Source organism: Coregonus clupeaformis, chromosome 29 (assembly GCF_020615455.1).
Source record: "Coregonus clupeaformis isolate EN_2021a chromosome 29, ASM2061545v1, whole genome shotgun sequence".
Lineage (NCBI taxonomy): Eukaryota > Metazoa > Chordata > Actinopteri > Salmoniformes > Salmonidae > Coregonus > Coregonus clupeaformis.
In genome coordinates this window covers 25,065,166-25,081,117 of record NC_059220.1, presented here as the reverse complement: position 1 = coordinate 25,081,117, position 15,952 = coordinate 25,065,166, and the positions used below count along the sequence as shown (strand labels likewise).

The 15,952-nt window shown below is 43.4% G+C and overlaps 1 protein-coding gene across 1 annotated transcript; it reads right to left on the bottom strand.

Moving 5' to 3' along the window:
- Positions 1-80: 80 nt before the first annotated feature.
- On the bottom strand, positions 81-15,458 carry LOC121544370 (protein lin-52 homolog). The gene is made up of 6 exons (XM_041854301.1): positions 15,426-15,458; positions 13,575-13,649; positions 13,424-13,461; positions 13,256-13,322; positions 13,074-13,157; positions 81-620 (listed from the first exon to the last, which is right to left on the bottom strand). The coding sequence occupies exons 1-6, from the start codon at positions 15,442-15,444 to the stop codon at positions 565-567; spliced, it is 339 nt and encodes a 112-aa protein (XP_041710235.1). The 5' UTR covers positions 15,445-15,458; the 3' UTR covers positions 81-564.
- Positions 15,459-15,952: the final 494 nt, after the last annotated feature.

Below are 15,952 nucleotides of genomic sequence, written 5' to 3'. Positions count from 1 at the left end.
AAACCATTGAAATATTAAATTGTATCCATAGATGCACACGGAGGGTAGTTACCAATTAGTTTGATTATGAGGACAATTAATAAACATGTTATAACCCTAAAATAGGGAGGATTTTATTAATTTTTTAAAAGACTTACACAATTTTCTTTGACAAATTGCAAAAATGTTTAAAATGCTCTAAATATAAATACAAAACAAGAATAAATACAGAATATACACATTTAAAAACAGTCCTACAAACTAGCTAAAACAGGAAATTTAAAGCTACTCACCATTTCAAATCATTATAAAAGTAAATGGAACTGTCTTTGAGGACAACATAAATGTACAAGTCAGGGGGTGAAAAGTGTTGCAGCCCTTTGACTCTTAGAGCGGAACTCCGCAGTGAGTGAATTTAGCCCCAGTGTCTCTATTCAAATCCAGGGACTTGATGGTGGTTGTAGTATGAGTGTATACATAAAGGCATAGGTCTGATTCCTCTTCTTCCTGTCTCAAGTCAGTCGTCTGGGTGTTGTATTACTCTTTGTGCAGACACATCCTGTGTAAAGAGCAGTCCTGGGGTCTTCACTTTTTGGGTCTCTCCAGGATGTTCAGGAACTTTCCCCTGGTCATCTCCCTGGCTGGAGAATAAACAAATGATACGATGTAAATATCAATAACTGTACATTTCAGAAATCAAATGTTTTTGAGCACCTCTTATTCAAGGCTGCTTGAGGTAACCTACCTAAAAACAACTGGTTCATTTAAAGTATTTCCACTGACTTCTCTATAGTAAACTTCTGGGTACACTACAACCATATGCTGTCAAAACGTATGCTTTGACCAGGGATTTAGACAAAAACAAGCTACAACACTCCACCTCTCAGTACCTCACTTCAGAGCAGAATCCCTTATCAATGCAAAGCATGTATTTCATTTGTGAGACATCTAACAGGGAGGTAATTTATACAGACATCTGTTCATTCTGGACATGGAAAACAACATAAGACGCAAACTAGCTACCAAAGAGACAAACCCCTTGTGATTGCCTTCTCAAGGCAGCCATATACATGTATTCAAGCATCTCAGTGTGTGTGTGTGTGTGTGTGTGTGTGTGTGTGTGTGTGTGTGTGTGCATGTATAACTGTGTTAAAGAAAAAGATGGGGGTAGTGAAAGGGGGATGTTGTCTGAGAGATACCGTTCTCTGGAACGCAAACTAATCAATCCACAACTTTCCATTGTGCCTTATGTCTAAGAGACTACGGCCATAACCACATTTCTTCTCACTGACTGCCTTTACTATACACTTCGCTACCACTGAATTACCGTCGTAAGAACCAAAGACACTGATCAGATAGCACTCACAACATAAACCATAAAGGTTAGATAGAAAAGCCCATGAAATGGGAGATGTACTGTATGGAGACATAATGAAGAGCACTTGGTGGGGGTCTACAAAACAAGCTCTGCACAATAGTTCTGGATCCGTGCCAACCCCATTGCACGACAACAGATTGGCCCCAACTGAAGGCCTTTTGTCACCTTGCTTCTATCTGGTAAGGAGCGTATTCCAGGAGGTTTTCAGTCAACAACAGCCAGGTTGTGTCACAAGGGAAGCTACAGGGATGTTCCTCCAGCATCAGTGCCACCCTGGAGAGGCCTCATCCAGATCCTGTAATTACGCTTTGTTCCTGATAATAAGAGGAGCAGGCTCTTAGCATCAGTATAGAATCAAATGCTCAGGGCGAAGAGGGGAGCTGGGATCACCTCTTCAAACGTACACAAAAAACACCACCTTCATACAGCTGCTATGCATACCCACCAGGACACGAAGAGCATTACAGGCCACACTGAAAATGATGGAAAGTAAATTCCTATTTCAAGGAGGAAGCGGCCTTCCTTCTTGTATATTTTTGGAAAAACATGTATACAAATACAAATGCGTGTGTCTGACTGTCCCAAGCTTTCCCACTCACACAGAAGGTTCACAGTCTCTCTCTACTTGTTGAACCAGACACCAGAGCTGATGAGCTGCCTTGGTGACTGGGTGTTTGTTGGGCTGTGCAGAGCGGTGAAGAGGTTAGCGACGCCACAGCGGCTAATGAAAAAGCAGGGTGAATTGTAATTTAGATGAGCCGCCCCGCCTGGAATGATAATGCCCCGGCTGGGCATGGGCCGCTTCACCTTGAGGTGTCCATCATCAGTTTCAACATGATGCTAATTGGATTGGGATTGATTAATTTTGCGCGGTGCTGCAGTCTCTTCGAATAACACTAAACAAAATAATTAGAGCCCCCGGACAGACCGACATACAGGGTCTTAGATGGAATGAAACCATCAGAATCCGGTGGGATGTAATGAATTAAGATGACACAAAACTACTGGGGCACAGATATCATTTCCCTATTAGGAGGAGTTGGGCTTAGTGAGCCAAAGGCTATCACAACAGTGTTTAATATACAGTGCATTCGGAAAGTATTCAGACCCGTTGACTTTTTCCACATTTTGTTATGTTACAGACTTATTTTTAAATGGATTAAATAAATGTTTTCCCTCATTAATCTACACACAATACCCCATAATGACAAAGTGAAAACACGTTTTTATAAATATTTACAAATGTAAAGTGTCTGAATACATAAGTATTCAGACCATTTGCTATGAGACACGAAATTGAGCTCAGGTGCATCCTGTTTCCATTGATCATCCTTGAGATGCTTCTACAACTTGATTGGAGTCCACCTGTGGTAAATTCAATTGATTGGACATGATTTGGAAAGGCACACACCTGTCTATATAAGGTCCCACAGTTGACAGTGCATGTCAGAGCAAAAACCAAGCCACGAGGTCGAAGGAAAGAGCTCAGAGACAGGATTGTGTCGAGGCACAGATCTTGTGAAGGGTACCAAAACATTTCTGCAGCATTGAAGGTCCCCAAGAACACAGTGGCCTCCATCATTCTTAAATGGAAGAAGTTTGGAACCACCAAGACTCTTCCTAGAGCTGGCCGCCCAGCCAAACTGAGCAATCGGGGGAGAAGGGCCTTGGTCAGGGAGGTGACCAAGAACCCAAAGGTCACTCTGACAGAGCTCCAGAGTTCCTCTGTGGAGATGGGATAACCTTCTAGAGGGACAACCATCTCTGCAGCACTCCACCAATCAGGCCTTTATGGTAGAGTGGCCAGACGGAAGCCACTCCTCAGTAAAAGGAACATGCCAGCCCGCTTGGAGTTTGCCAAAAGGCACCTAAAGACTCTCAGACCATGAGAAACAAGATTATCTGGTCTGATGAAACCAAGAATGAACTCTTTGGCCTGAATGCCAAGCGTCACGTCTGGAGGAAACCTGGCACCATCCCTACGGTGAAGCATGGTGGTGGCAGCATCATGCTGTGGGGATGTTTTTCAGCGGAGCAAAGTACAGAGATCCTTGATGAAAACCTGCTCCAGAGTACTCAGAACCTCAGACTGGGGCGAAGGTTCACCTTCCAACAGGACAAATACCTTAAGCACACAGCCAAGACAACGCAGGGGTGGCTTCGAGACAAGTCTCTGAATGTCCTTGAGTGGCCCAGCCAGAGCCCGGACTTCAGCCTGATCGAACATCTCTGTGGAGGGACCTCAAAATAGCTGTGCAGCGACTCTCCCCATCCAACCTGACAGAGAAGATCTGCAGAGAAGAATGGGAAAAACTCCCCAAATACAGGTGTGCCAAGCTTGTAGCGTCATACCCAAGAAGACTTGAGGCTGTAATTGCTACCAAAGGTGCTTCAGCAAAGTACGGAGTAAAGGGTCTGAATACTTATGTAAATGTAATATTTCAGTTTTTTATTTGTAATACATTTGCTAAAATTTCTAAAGACCTGTTTTTGCTTTGTCATTATGAGGTATTGTGTGTAGATTGAGGTATTGTGTGTAGATTGAGGAGGGGGAAAAAACAATTCAATCAATTTTAGAATAAGGCTGTAACGTAACAAAATGTGGAAAAAGTCAAGGGGTCTTAATACTTTCCGAATGCACTGTATCTAGTTAGGCTATCTTGGAGCATGGAGAAAGAGATCTACATGTTAAATAGAGAAATAGTTACAAGAGCATTATTAAATGTCTGCTTTGACCTTGTATTTGATGATTTGACACTAAATAAAAAGACAAGACTGTAGATAAAACTATAACCTAAAATGATAGAATTATCACTGTATTGCGTTCACAAATACAAATGGCATTTTCTCCAAACTTCATGTTGATGGAGACAGGACCTCTTGAGAATCCTATTGAGTCATTGGTCTCCTAATCCCAGGTTTGTCTTTCTGATCTCTCTGCTAAGAGCTCGTTAAATGGACCACTGGTTTCTGGAGAGGCCTGCCAATGAAACAGACTGGTGGCTCTCTCCCTCCGTATCTCTCCATCTCTCTATATCCCCCAACAATAAAGTAGAGCAGCCTGGTCTGTGGCTGCCCCCCCGCAGAGATCCCCTCCATCAGGACTCACCCCTCTGAGCCACTCATTAATTAGAGTTCAGTTTAGCCTTCCCCCTCTGTCAGATAGAAACTCATATGATTTGCATTGTAAGAGAAAGATTAACAGTGGGAAGAGAAAGGACCAGCAAGCCAGCCCCCCTCAGGCAACTGGACTCACACACACAGACTGGAAGACACCCACATAGATCTCTGTCAATGAGGATGTCTGCTTCGTGCACACAACAGTCCACCCCCTCAGAACACACACAGATGTGTGTGCACATGCCCACACATACATGTTGTTACAGGCCAGGGGCGATCAATACTGATTAGAGGGAGTTAGAGATTTGTTTAGTTGATTAGAAAGGTCAATCCCTAATTCTGTACTATGTTAATCAGCGACTTGTTACAGCTGCCATCCATACTAAATGACACCTTTGGCTTATGGATTGTGAGGGCCATGTCCTCACCCTGTTGATTACTTGCTCTCTAATTATCATTGAGCCCTGACTGGTCTGAGTACGACATCACAACGTGATGTATACAGGAAAATAAAATTACTAATGAATATCCAAAACTTAATACAATATTTGTCCACCAGCACTTCACAAAATGGCATTCTCAAAATGTAAATGTAGAGCCTAAATGTGTGACATCACCTTCCTATCGTTTGGAGTGAGTGATCTGGGTGTCAGTCACATCATCTCGCCCCCCCTCCCCCGCGCCCCCCTCCTGTGTGTGGGGAATGGTAGTAATCATGGTGAGGCCGCTCCACCCCTCCAGGCACATGCCAGATGAGCCAGTCAGACCCGTGTTAGCCCCAGAGACAGATGACCACCTGGGTTAACTGGTGTCCCAGCCTCTAGCCCTGACTGCCCCAATTCACTATCATTAAGAGTCAAGCATACTAAATCTGACCCCCGCTGCCCATCTTCAAGTGCCACTCAGCTATTACTGGCTGTAAGCTTTATTTAATGGATTTAACATCCATTCTCACTGCCCACTTCCCCAGGGACCGGAGGTACAGAGGAGATGACACCACCACCCGCCCCACCCCCCACTCCTTCCACCATCAACACATTCACTCACCCCCTCCCCATATAACCCCTTGCCTCGCAACACATACACCTGACGCTCATGTTTGTGTTCAAAATTCAATTACCCACTTATTGATACTTCACAGGGATATTTAAGATGCAGACACGACCAGTGATTTCCCAGGGGAGCCACTGGTTCCTCTTCATGTCCCAACCGAGAGAACGCTCCTCTCCTCCCCCCTCTTCTCTCCCTCCAATGCGTTCCAGCCTGTCTGCACTGACACACACACAAGCTCGATCACACAAACACATCTACACCTCCCCACCCCTGCCACAGCCTATCCCTGCTCAAGAGGTGTCCTTATTAATAGGCAATCAGTCAAAATTCATTCATTAAAAAGCCTAAAAAAGGTTTTACACCGCCACAATGATTAGCTGGGAAAGAAAAAATCCAATGAATTCCTAATGCATTTATGGAAATGAGGTGTCATTTCCGATCTGATCAGGGAGGCGGCAGGCAAGCAGGGCTAAGGAACAGGCGGTGAGTGCAGCTCTCCCTCCTTCTACCATGATACACACGGAGGACACAGCTCCACTGCTCCTAGGTGATCAGTTGACTTGTTTAGACAATCTTGACGAAACATAATTATGATTGTTTGTACGATTGTGATTCAGCACCGACTATTGCTTCATGCTTCAACAGCTACACTAAACCAACAGTCAGGAACCTATCCTGCGATATCCATGCAACACTGGTTTGAGGCTTCTAAAATAACTTGATACATATTTTGCTGAACAGACAAGCTTTTCAGGAACAATTTTCTCATACCAGCAATTTCATCTCTTCAAGGCAAACAATATTTCCCCCAAAACATACATCTCAAACCGCAAAAAAGACAAGTTCCAACGCACAAAAAGAATTTGATACAGAAAACTGATCAACATATACAGAGCATTGTTTGAGTCCTGTTTCAGTTTCCCTTCACGCCAATCCTAATTGTGTCTTCACCACACACAACTCTCCGGCGGGTGGGCGCTGACATTCGTCTCCACTATGAGCCCATAAAGCAGGCCGGTGCAGAGAGGAGAAGAGGAGGACAGAGGAGGAGAGGAGGAGGGTCCCCTGTTCCTCATTCAGAGGCTGTCAGGGAGCAGCACTTCATAACAGCCCGCCCCGCGGTCACTCAGGTCGCCCTGATGGATTGATGGAAGCACATTAGCACCGTGGGCCAGTGTGAATGCAATCATATTCAGCAGCACAGGCCTGTTTATAGGCAGGAGATTGATCCTGAGGAGGAGAGGAGGCTGTGAATGCTGGGCCATTAAGAGCTGTCAGCGCTGACCTTCAGCCTCACCTCCACATAGGCAGGGATGTAGGTGTCATCCTGGTTCTACTGTGGTGGTGGCACAGTGGAGTACATGGCAGCTATGTGCCACTGCCAGCCAATACTGAGCAGGACTGGTCTTGACTGGCATTCCCTTGTATCAAACCAAACCTGGACGATCATGACAGCCTCATTCTATTTCCAACAATAAATCCATTGCAGTGAATAATCAGGAGGCTCAGTCAGTACAGTACTTGTCATAATCTGACTGAATAATTATTATTTTTAAATATCACTATACTAAATGGTCTCTGCATAGGGCTGCTTGGCTCCGTATCAGGCCACATCAGAGAGTAAGGTATCACTGCATTACCAAGGAGCCAAGGCCCAGTCAGTCAGCCAGTGGTGGTGGTGGGGATCAGTGAAACCTACAAGTGTGTTAGAGCAGCAGCCTGAGGCCTGTCCCTCAGGACCACTCTCCTTTCAATTACCTCCAATAACAGCACTTATCACAGTAGTCAGTGCTCCCCTGGGACCCAGGGCCTGATGCCGAGCTCAGCGGCCCACGACAGGGACATTCATCACAGGGTGGGGAAGCAGCTGGGGTCTGGGGAGGAGGCACACGCCAGGCCCCCGCTGGGACCCACCAGGGCAGCATCACACAGCCATGGGGAGGTAGGGAGGGGACAGCCTGCCACACACTTATACTAACACATATGCATACATAAATACACATGTACACAAAGCGCTGTCCCACATGCCTTTGTCTTGGGATCTATGATCCACAGGCATACTCTGCCTCTGAATCTCCAAACATTACATGTTGTCATTTTACATTACTTTAGGCATGTCTTGATATTTTTATGTTTTTGTGATTAATTTTGCATTTATTCTGACAATGGCATCTATAACATTGCCATGGTAGTATTCCAAGTCCTGAAGGGTTTGGTGAAACCAGTGTCCTCTAGGTCAGAGGTGTCTACCTCTGGCCAGTCCCCTTCCTCCTCAGGCCTCAGGGCCGGGTGTGTTTTCACTGGCTGATTGTGCTCTGCCCATTAAACAGCTCACAGTTCAATGGGCCACATGTTTAAGGGGGGTAGTAAATCCTGCCCTCATGCTCTCTCTCTCTCTGCTTCTCTCTCTCCGGCGGCTCGTTTACTGGCACTGAAGAGCTCACAAACATGATGAAAAAGTAGCTGAGATTTACAAGGCCTCCCCTGACAGCCGAGAAAAGGAGAAAATTAAACCAGAGCACATTAAAGAGGTGCCAGTACAAGCTGCTCTGAGACCGATAATAACCATCATTGTGTCGCGTCATCCCGAGGTACATGACATGGTTGCAAAGACAACATCCCTTCCTTTATGGCAGATAACATCTTTATAAGAACCAGCTACAACATGTTTTTGACTAAGAAAGATGTGGTATGGTAGACAACATGAAGCATTGAATTAAAGATCATTAACAGATCCCTGTATTCTCAGGGCATGCGTCGAGCTCATCTGAAAAATGTGAGGGACTTCAGATAGCTTCATTTGCCCATAAATGCCTGTAAATTAAGATTATTGCGTTTGGGTGAGATTGGTCCCACAGACCATGGATCAGACTGTATAATCAGCCTTTCATTTGTATTTAGCTGCAATAATATGCTATAATATGTGTGGTAGACAGAGGATCCTGACCTGTAAATATGAGCCTGGAATAAGCAGATAACACATTTCATCTACGCTGAAGTCAATGACACTAATCTGATCTTTCATAATGCCTGCTACATAATAATGGGGCATTCGATAGAGCAGTGTCATTGCTTCCGTCATCCCCACCAAGTCTACACGCACTTTGAGGCAATTCATTGTCACTCAAGTGGTCAAGTCATGCCCTATATCTTGGTGGCAATATTTTGACGTGGCATGCTTGTTTGATCTACTCAAAAGTTGCCATTAAACAAAAATATTTTTCTAATTTTTCTGAGCGAGCGGGGCAAAGCCCAGACAAATCATGTTTGGCATAATCCTCTCTAGAATGAGCCTACTTTAATCATCCTGTCTTTATGGAATTTTACAAATCAGCGGTGCGTTCGCTGTGGAGCGGGACGTATCAGCCCTGCACCCCCTCTGCATAACAACATGCTATACATCTCTCAGGATCGCAAAGAGGGGCAGAGGGTTCCTGGTCCCCACCGTACGATATTACAGTTTCTGTTTTAAGCATTGTATGGAGGCTAAATCCACTCCAGTTTAAGGTAGAACTCCCCCAACAGAGCATATACAGTGCTATGAAAACGTATTTGCCCCCTTTCTAGTTCTCTACTTTTGCATATTTGTGATACTGAATGTTATCAGATCTTCAACCAAAACCTGATATTAGATAAAGGGAACATAAGTGAACAAATAACACAACAATTACATATTTATTTCATAAACAAAGTTATGCAACACCCAATTCCCCTGTGTGAAAAAGTAATTGCCCCCTTACACTCAATAACTGGTTGTGCCACCTTTAGCTGCAATGACTCCAACCAAATGCTTCCAGTAGTTGTTGATCAGTCTCTCACGTCGCTGTGGAGAAATTTTGGCCCACTCTTCCATGCAGAACTGCTTTAACTCAGTGACGTGTGGGTTTTCAAGCATGAACTGCTCGTTTCAAGTCCTGCCACAACATCTCAATTGGGATTAGGTCTGGACTTTGACTAGGCCATTCCAAAACTTCCAATTTGTTGCTTTTTAGCAATTTTCATGTAGACTTGTGTTTTGGATCATTGTCTTGCTGCATGACCCAGCTGCGCTTCAGCTTCAGCTCACAGACGGATGGTCTGACATTCTCCTGTAGAATTCTCTGATACTGAGCAGAATTCATGGTTCCTTCTATTAAGGCAAGTCGTCCAGGTCCTGAGGCAGCAAAGCATCCCCAAACCACCACACCACCACGCTTGTCCTTTGGTATGATGTTCTTACTGTGGAATGCAGTGTTTGGTTTTCGCCAGGCATAATGGGACCCATCTCGTCCAAAATGTTGACTCAAGTTTGCCAAAAAGCACCTGGATGATCATCAAGACTCTTGGAAGAACGTTCTATGGACAGATGATTCAAAAGTATAACTTTTTGGATGACATGGTTCCAGTAATGCCTGGCAAAAACCAAACTCTGCATTCCACAGTAAGAACATCATACCAAAGGTCAAGCATGGTGGTGTGATGGTTTGGGGATGCTTTGTTGCCTCAGGACCTGGACGACTTGCCTTAATAGAAGGAACCATGAATTCTGCTCTGTATCAGAGAATTCTACAGGAGAATGTCAGACCATCCGTCTGTGAGCTGAAGCTGAAGCGCAGCTGGGTCATGCAGCAAGACAATGATCCAAAACACACAATCAAGTCTACATGAAAATTGCTAAAAAGCAACAAATTGGAAGTTTTGGAATGGCCTAGTCAAAGTCCAGACCTAATCCCAATTGAGATGTTGTGGCAGGACTTGAAACGAGCAGTTCATGCTTGAAAACCCACACGTCACTGAGTTAAAGCAGTTCTGCATGGAAGAGTGGGCCAAAATTCCTCCACAGCGACGTGAGAGACTGATCAACAACTACAGGAAGCATTTGGTTGGAGTCATTGCAGCTAAAGGTGGCACAACCAGTTATTGAGTGTAAGGGGGCAATTACTTTTTCACACAGGGGAATTGGGTGTTGCATAACTTTGTTTATGAAATAAATATGTAATTGTTGTGTTATTTGTTCACTTATGTTCCCTTTATCTAATATCAGGTTTTGGTTGAAGATCTGATAACATTCAGTATCACAAATATGCAAAAGTAGAGAAAATTAGAAAGGGGGCAAATACTTTTTCATAGCACTGTATTTAAATCTGACTGTAAAGGAGTGCATTACTCTACAACAAGAGCGCAAACAACTGAATAGGACAGTGCAGCCAACGTTAAAAGCATGCAGTGAGTCAGAATTCTACAATACTTTTATTTTGGAAGCAACCATATATTTTCAGAGGAAATAATTTCAGTCTGTATCAAATCGCTGTTTCTGGGTTTGTGCATGGTGTGCTTTGTCCACAGTGAGCTAAGTACCCATCTTCCTCTTAGGAAAAATAGGAGCACTTAGCTACATCTCTCTAATCCACATTTTATGGATTAGGACAACAGATGCAGAAAATATGTCAAACCACATTTTGCATCCATCACATGCTTCAATCCTTGATGTGTTATACTTATGCGAGACCTTCCCCCACTTCACCAGGCTTCTAAATGCACTCTCGAAATGCTGTTTTACGCTGAATTACAAAACCATAATCAACACCATGAAAATAAGGAATTCATACGTGGAGTGCTCCAACTGTTTTATACACCCGATTAGACAAGATAGCCTTTATAATATCTATACATTTGAAGTCGGAAGTTTACATACAGTTAGGTTGGAGTCATTAAAACTAATTTTTCAACCACTCCACAAATTTCTTTTTTGGCAAGTTGGTTAGGACATCTACTTTGTGCATGACACAAGTAATTTTTCCAGCAATTGTTTATTGACAGATTATTTCACTTATAATTCACTGTATCACAATTCCAGTGGGTCAGAAGTTTACATACACTAAGTTGACTGTGCCTTTAAACAGCTTGGAAAATTCCAGAAAAGTATGTCATGGCTTTAGAAGCTTCTGATAGGCTAATTGACATCATTTGAGTCAATTGGAGGTGTACCTGTGGATGTATTTCAAGGCCTAACTTCAAACTCAGTGCCTCTTTGCTTGACATCAGGGGAAAATCAAAAGAAATCAGCCAAGACCTCAGAACATAAATTGTAGACCTCCACAAGTCTGGTTCATCCTTGGGAGCAATTTCCAAACGCCTGAAGGTACCACGTTCATCTGTACAAACAATAGTACCCAAGTATAAACACCATGGGACCACGCAGCCGTCATACCGCTCAGGAAGGAGACGCGTTCTGTCTCCTAGAGATGAACGTACTTTGGTGCGAAAAGTGCAAATCAATCCCAGAACAACAGCAAAGGACCTTGTGAAGATGCTGGAGGAAACAGGTACAAAAGTATCTATATCCACAGTAAAACAAGTCCTATATCGACATAACCTGAAAGGCCGCTCAGCAAGGAAGCCAGACAACGGTTTGTAACTGCACATGGGGACAAAGATCGTACTTTTTGGAGAAATGTCCTCTGGTCTGATGAAACAAAAATAGAACTGTTTGGCCATAATGACCATCGTTATGTTTGGAGGAAAAAGGGGGTTGCTTGCAAGCCGAAGAACACTGTCCCAACCGTGAAGCACGGGGGTGGCAGCATCATGCTGTGGGGGTGCTTTGCTGCAGGAGGGACTGGTGCACTTCACAAAATAGATGGCATCATGAGGAAGGAAAATTATGTGGATATATTGAAGCAACATCTCAAGACATTAGTCAGGAAGTTAAAGCTTGGTCGCAAATGGGTCTTCCAAATGGACAATGACCCCAAGCATACTTCCAAAGTTGTGGCAAAATGGCTTAAGGACAACAAAGTCAAGGTATTGGAGTGGCCATCACAAAGCCCTGACCTCAATCCTATAGAATATTTGTGGGCAGAACTGAAAAAGCGTGTGCGAGCAAGGAGGCCTACAAACCTGACTCATTTACACCAGCTCTGTCAGGAGGAATGGGCCAAAATTCACCCAACTTATTGTGGGAAGCTTGTGGAAGGCTACCCGAAACGTTTAACCCAAGTTAAACAATTTAAAGGCAATGCTACCAAATACTAATTGAGTGTATGTAAACTTCTGACCCACTGGGAATGTGATAAAATAAATCAAATCTTAAATAAATCATTCTCTCTACTGTTATTCTGAAATTTCACATTCTTAAAATAAAGTGGTGATCCTAACTGACCTAAAACAGGGAATTTGTACTAGGATTAAATGTCAGGAATTGTGAAAAACTGAGTTTAAATGTATTTGTATGTAAACTTCCGACTTCAAGTGTATATACACTCCATTTACAATCTATTGATGTCTTATTTATAATAACAATATTCAGAAATATTGGATTAGAAATACATTGAATCTAACTAAGGGGTGTCTGTTCCGTGAAATATACATGAGTAGAATGACTATCACCAAATACTTGAGATGTTCCTTGACTGTTCAGACATAAATTAGCCATAAGGCTAGCAGCACCATCTAGAGGTAGTGTACGGAATGACAACCTAGACCAAATAAGTGGTCCCCAACTGGTTGTGTGTGTGTGTGTGCGTGTGTCGTTCATTTGTGTATTTCTCAGGTAAATACTTACACTCCTCAAGGCCCAGCTGGTAGGCCAGGTTCTGTAGCCCTTTGACCTTCTCCATCAGGTTGGCTGTGGTCAGGCTCCCTAGCTCTGTGGGGGGAATACAGTAGGAGTACAGTCAGTCAAAACAGTCTTTTCACAGGAAGGCAATGCTCAACAGTGTACCATATGATGCTACTGTACTTTACCTTTTAACATTTCAATGTCCTCACTCTCCAGTTCAGCCATCCATTTGGGCGGAGAATTGGTAATTGGCTGCAATACAAAACATGTAAATAAGAATGTGCATTCTCTCAGCCATGTAGGTCAATTCATTTATCAATGCTATAGATTTTTTTTTTTTTTTAAACACTCACATTTTTGCATGATGCAGCAAAATCTGCGACTCCTGGCACTGTGTGAGGGATGACAGCATGAAACAGGCAAACCAATCAGAACCAGGAATGAGTCAATTGTAATGATATCCTCATAAAGACATGTAGCCTAACACAGAGAAGACACACTTACATTGCTCTGGCCATAGGTCAGGAGATGCTCTATCCAGCTTCTCAAAACTCAGCAGAGATGACTCAAAATCATCACCTTAAAAAGTGGAAATGGGGATTTTAGTCATCATCAACATATTGAACACTATTAAATATGAAAGTGTGCTGTGCAAACTAAGTCATCGAGCTTGCTAGCTACATCAACAGGGCTAATCTACAGTACCTAGCTAGTAGTACTAGCTAGTCATTAGTGATTGGGTTTGAATTGAAAATAATGTTATGAAAAGGGTCATGATCCTTTCTTCTCAATGTACAGTGTGTTTGCATGTAGGCTATTGTTTGGGTAACTAGCTAGTAGCTACCTAGTACCATAGTTAGACAGCTAGCTAGAAATATAGTTATTGGCAGCATGTGGACACCTGCTTGTCGAACATCTCATTCCAAAATCATGGGCATTAATATGGAGTTGGTCCCCCCTTTGCTGCTATAACAGCCTCCACTCTTCTGGGAAGGCTTTCCACTAGATGTTGGAACATTGCTGCGGGGACTTGCTTGCATTCAGCCACAAGAGCATTAGTGTGGTCTGGCACTGATGTTGGGCGATTAGGCCTTGGCGTTCAAATTCATCCCAAAGGTGTTCGATGGGGTTGAGGTAATATATAAATAATATAATATGCCATTTAGCTGAGGTCAGGGCTCTGTGCAGGCCAGTCACGTTCTTCCACACTGATCTCGACAAACCACTTCTGTATGGCCCTCGCTTTGTGCATGGGGGCATTGCCATGCTGAAACAGGAAAGGGCCTTCCCCAAACTGTTGCCACAAAGTTGGAAGCACAGAATCATCTAGAATGTCATTGTATGCTGTAGCGTTAAGATTTTCCTTCACGTGAACTAAAGGGCCTGGACCAAACCATGAAAAACTGCCCCAGACCATTATTCCTCCTCCACCAAACTTTACAGTTGGCACTATGCATTCAGGCAGGTAGCGTTCGCCTGGCATCCTCCAAACCCAGATTTGTCCATTGGACTGTGATGCTGAAGCGTGATTCATCATTCCAGAGTCCAATGGCAGCGAGCTTTACACCACTCCAGCCGACGCTTGGCATTGCGCATTGGGATCTTATGCTTTTGTGCGGCTGCTCAGCCATGGAAACCCATTTAATGAAGCTCCCGACAAACAGTTATTGTGGTGACATTGCTTCCAGAGGCAGCTTGGAACTCAGTAGTGAGTGTTGCAACCGATGACAGCAGATTTTTACGTGCTACGCGCTTCAGCACTAGGCGGTCCCGTTTTGTGAGCTTGTGTGGCCTATCACTTTGCGGCTGAGCCGTTGTTGTTCCTAGTTTCCGCTTCACAATAACAGTACTTACAGTTGACCGGGGCAGCTCTAGAAGGGCAGGGCAGAAATTTGACGAACTGACTTGTTGTTGCCACGTTTAAAATCACTGAGCTCTTCAGTGAGGCCATTCTGCCAATGTTTGTTTATGGAGAATGCATGGCTGTGTGCTCGATTTTATACACCTGTCAGCAACGGGTGTGGCTGAAATAGCCGAATCCACTACTTTTAAGGGGTGTCCACATACTTTTGTATATATATTGTTTCTTACCAAGTAGCTAGCTAACTTTCTAGCTAACTGTTAGATACTATAGCTACCTAATGTAAACTGGCTTGTTATTTTGGTTTGGCAGACATAACACGTGTGAGCAAAGCCTGGTAAAAAACGTATGGCATTATTTGTACAAAATATAAACTTTTATCAACTCAAAATGTTTCAGCAAATAGATATAAGAAATATACACGTTTTATAGCCATCTCGCTATCAAAATGTCAATTTATACACCCAACAACGGAGTAAAGAATTAGAATTTACCTCCATTTGGAGACGCCATCTTCAGATCCACACGTGATATAATGCAGCCAATGGGTTGACGCTGCTTCAGATTGACGTGTCTGCAGCAAGCTGCACTGCAAACTTCTGTCAGCAGGTGGCATATGTATCACAAACTGCATCAAATATATCCTTATAGATCAATCATTCTCTAAGAAAAAAAGCTTTCCAACCTCCATCTGTGACTGTATGCTCAATTTCTTGAAAAAAATATAGATGAACCTCTGGGTGATTACATGGCAGCAGCCTACAATATAGTCTATCTGTAATATGGATTCCAAAAATAACCATTGTCAGCTTGTTTCTATCGAGCCCTTGATAAAACCTCTCTCACAGGAAACCTATCAATTTCATTACATTACACGTCATTGGACAAAAGCCACTTCTGTACGGGGGAGTTGTGTTAAGAGCCTGGACGCTCAATCTGAACATTAACATGCGTCGTTTGCGGTACGTTTTTTTAAGCATAAGGACCTTATCTTTCATATCAGGAAAAAAAAGGGTTAGTG

What these genes read in the sequence shown, in the direction of transcription:
- LOC121544370 (XM_041854301.1), bottom strand. An exon ending in GGACATTGAAATGTTAAAAG is followed by an intron (nt 13,158 to 13,255) that starts GTAAAGTACAGT and finishes TTCCCCCCACAG; the next exon opens with AGCTAGGGAGCCTGACCACA. An exon ending in CCAGCTGGGCCTTGAGGAGT is followed by an intron (nt 621 to 13,073) that starts GTAAGTATTTAC and finishes TTTATTCTCCAG; the next exon opens with CCAGGGAGATGACCAGGGGA.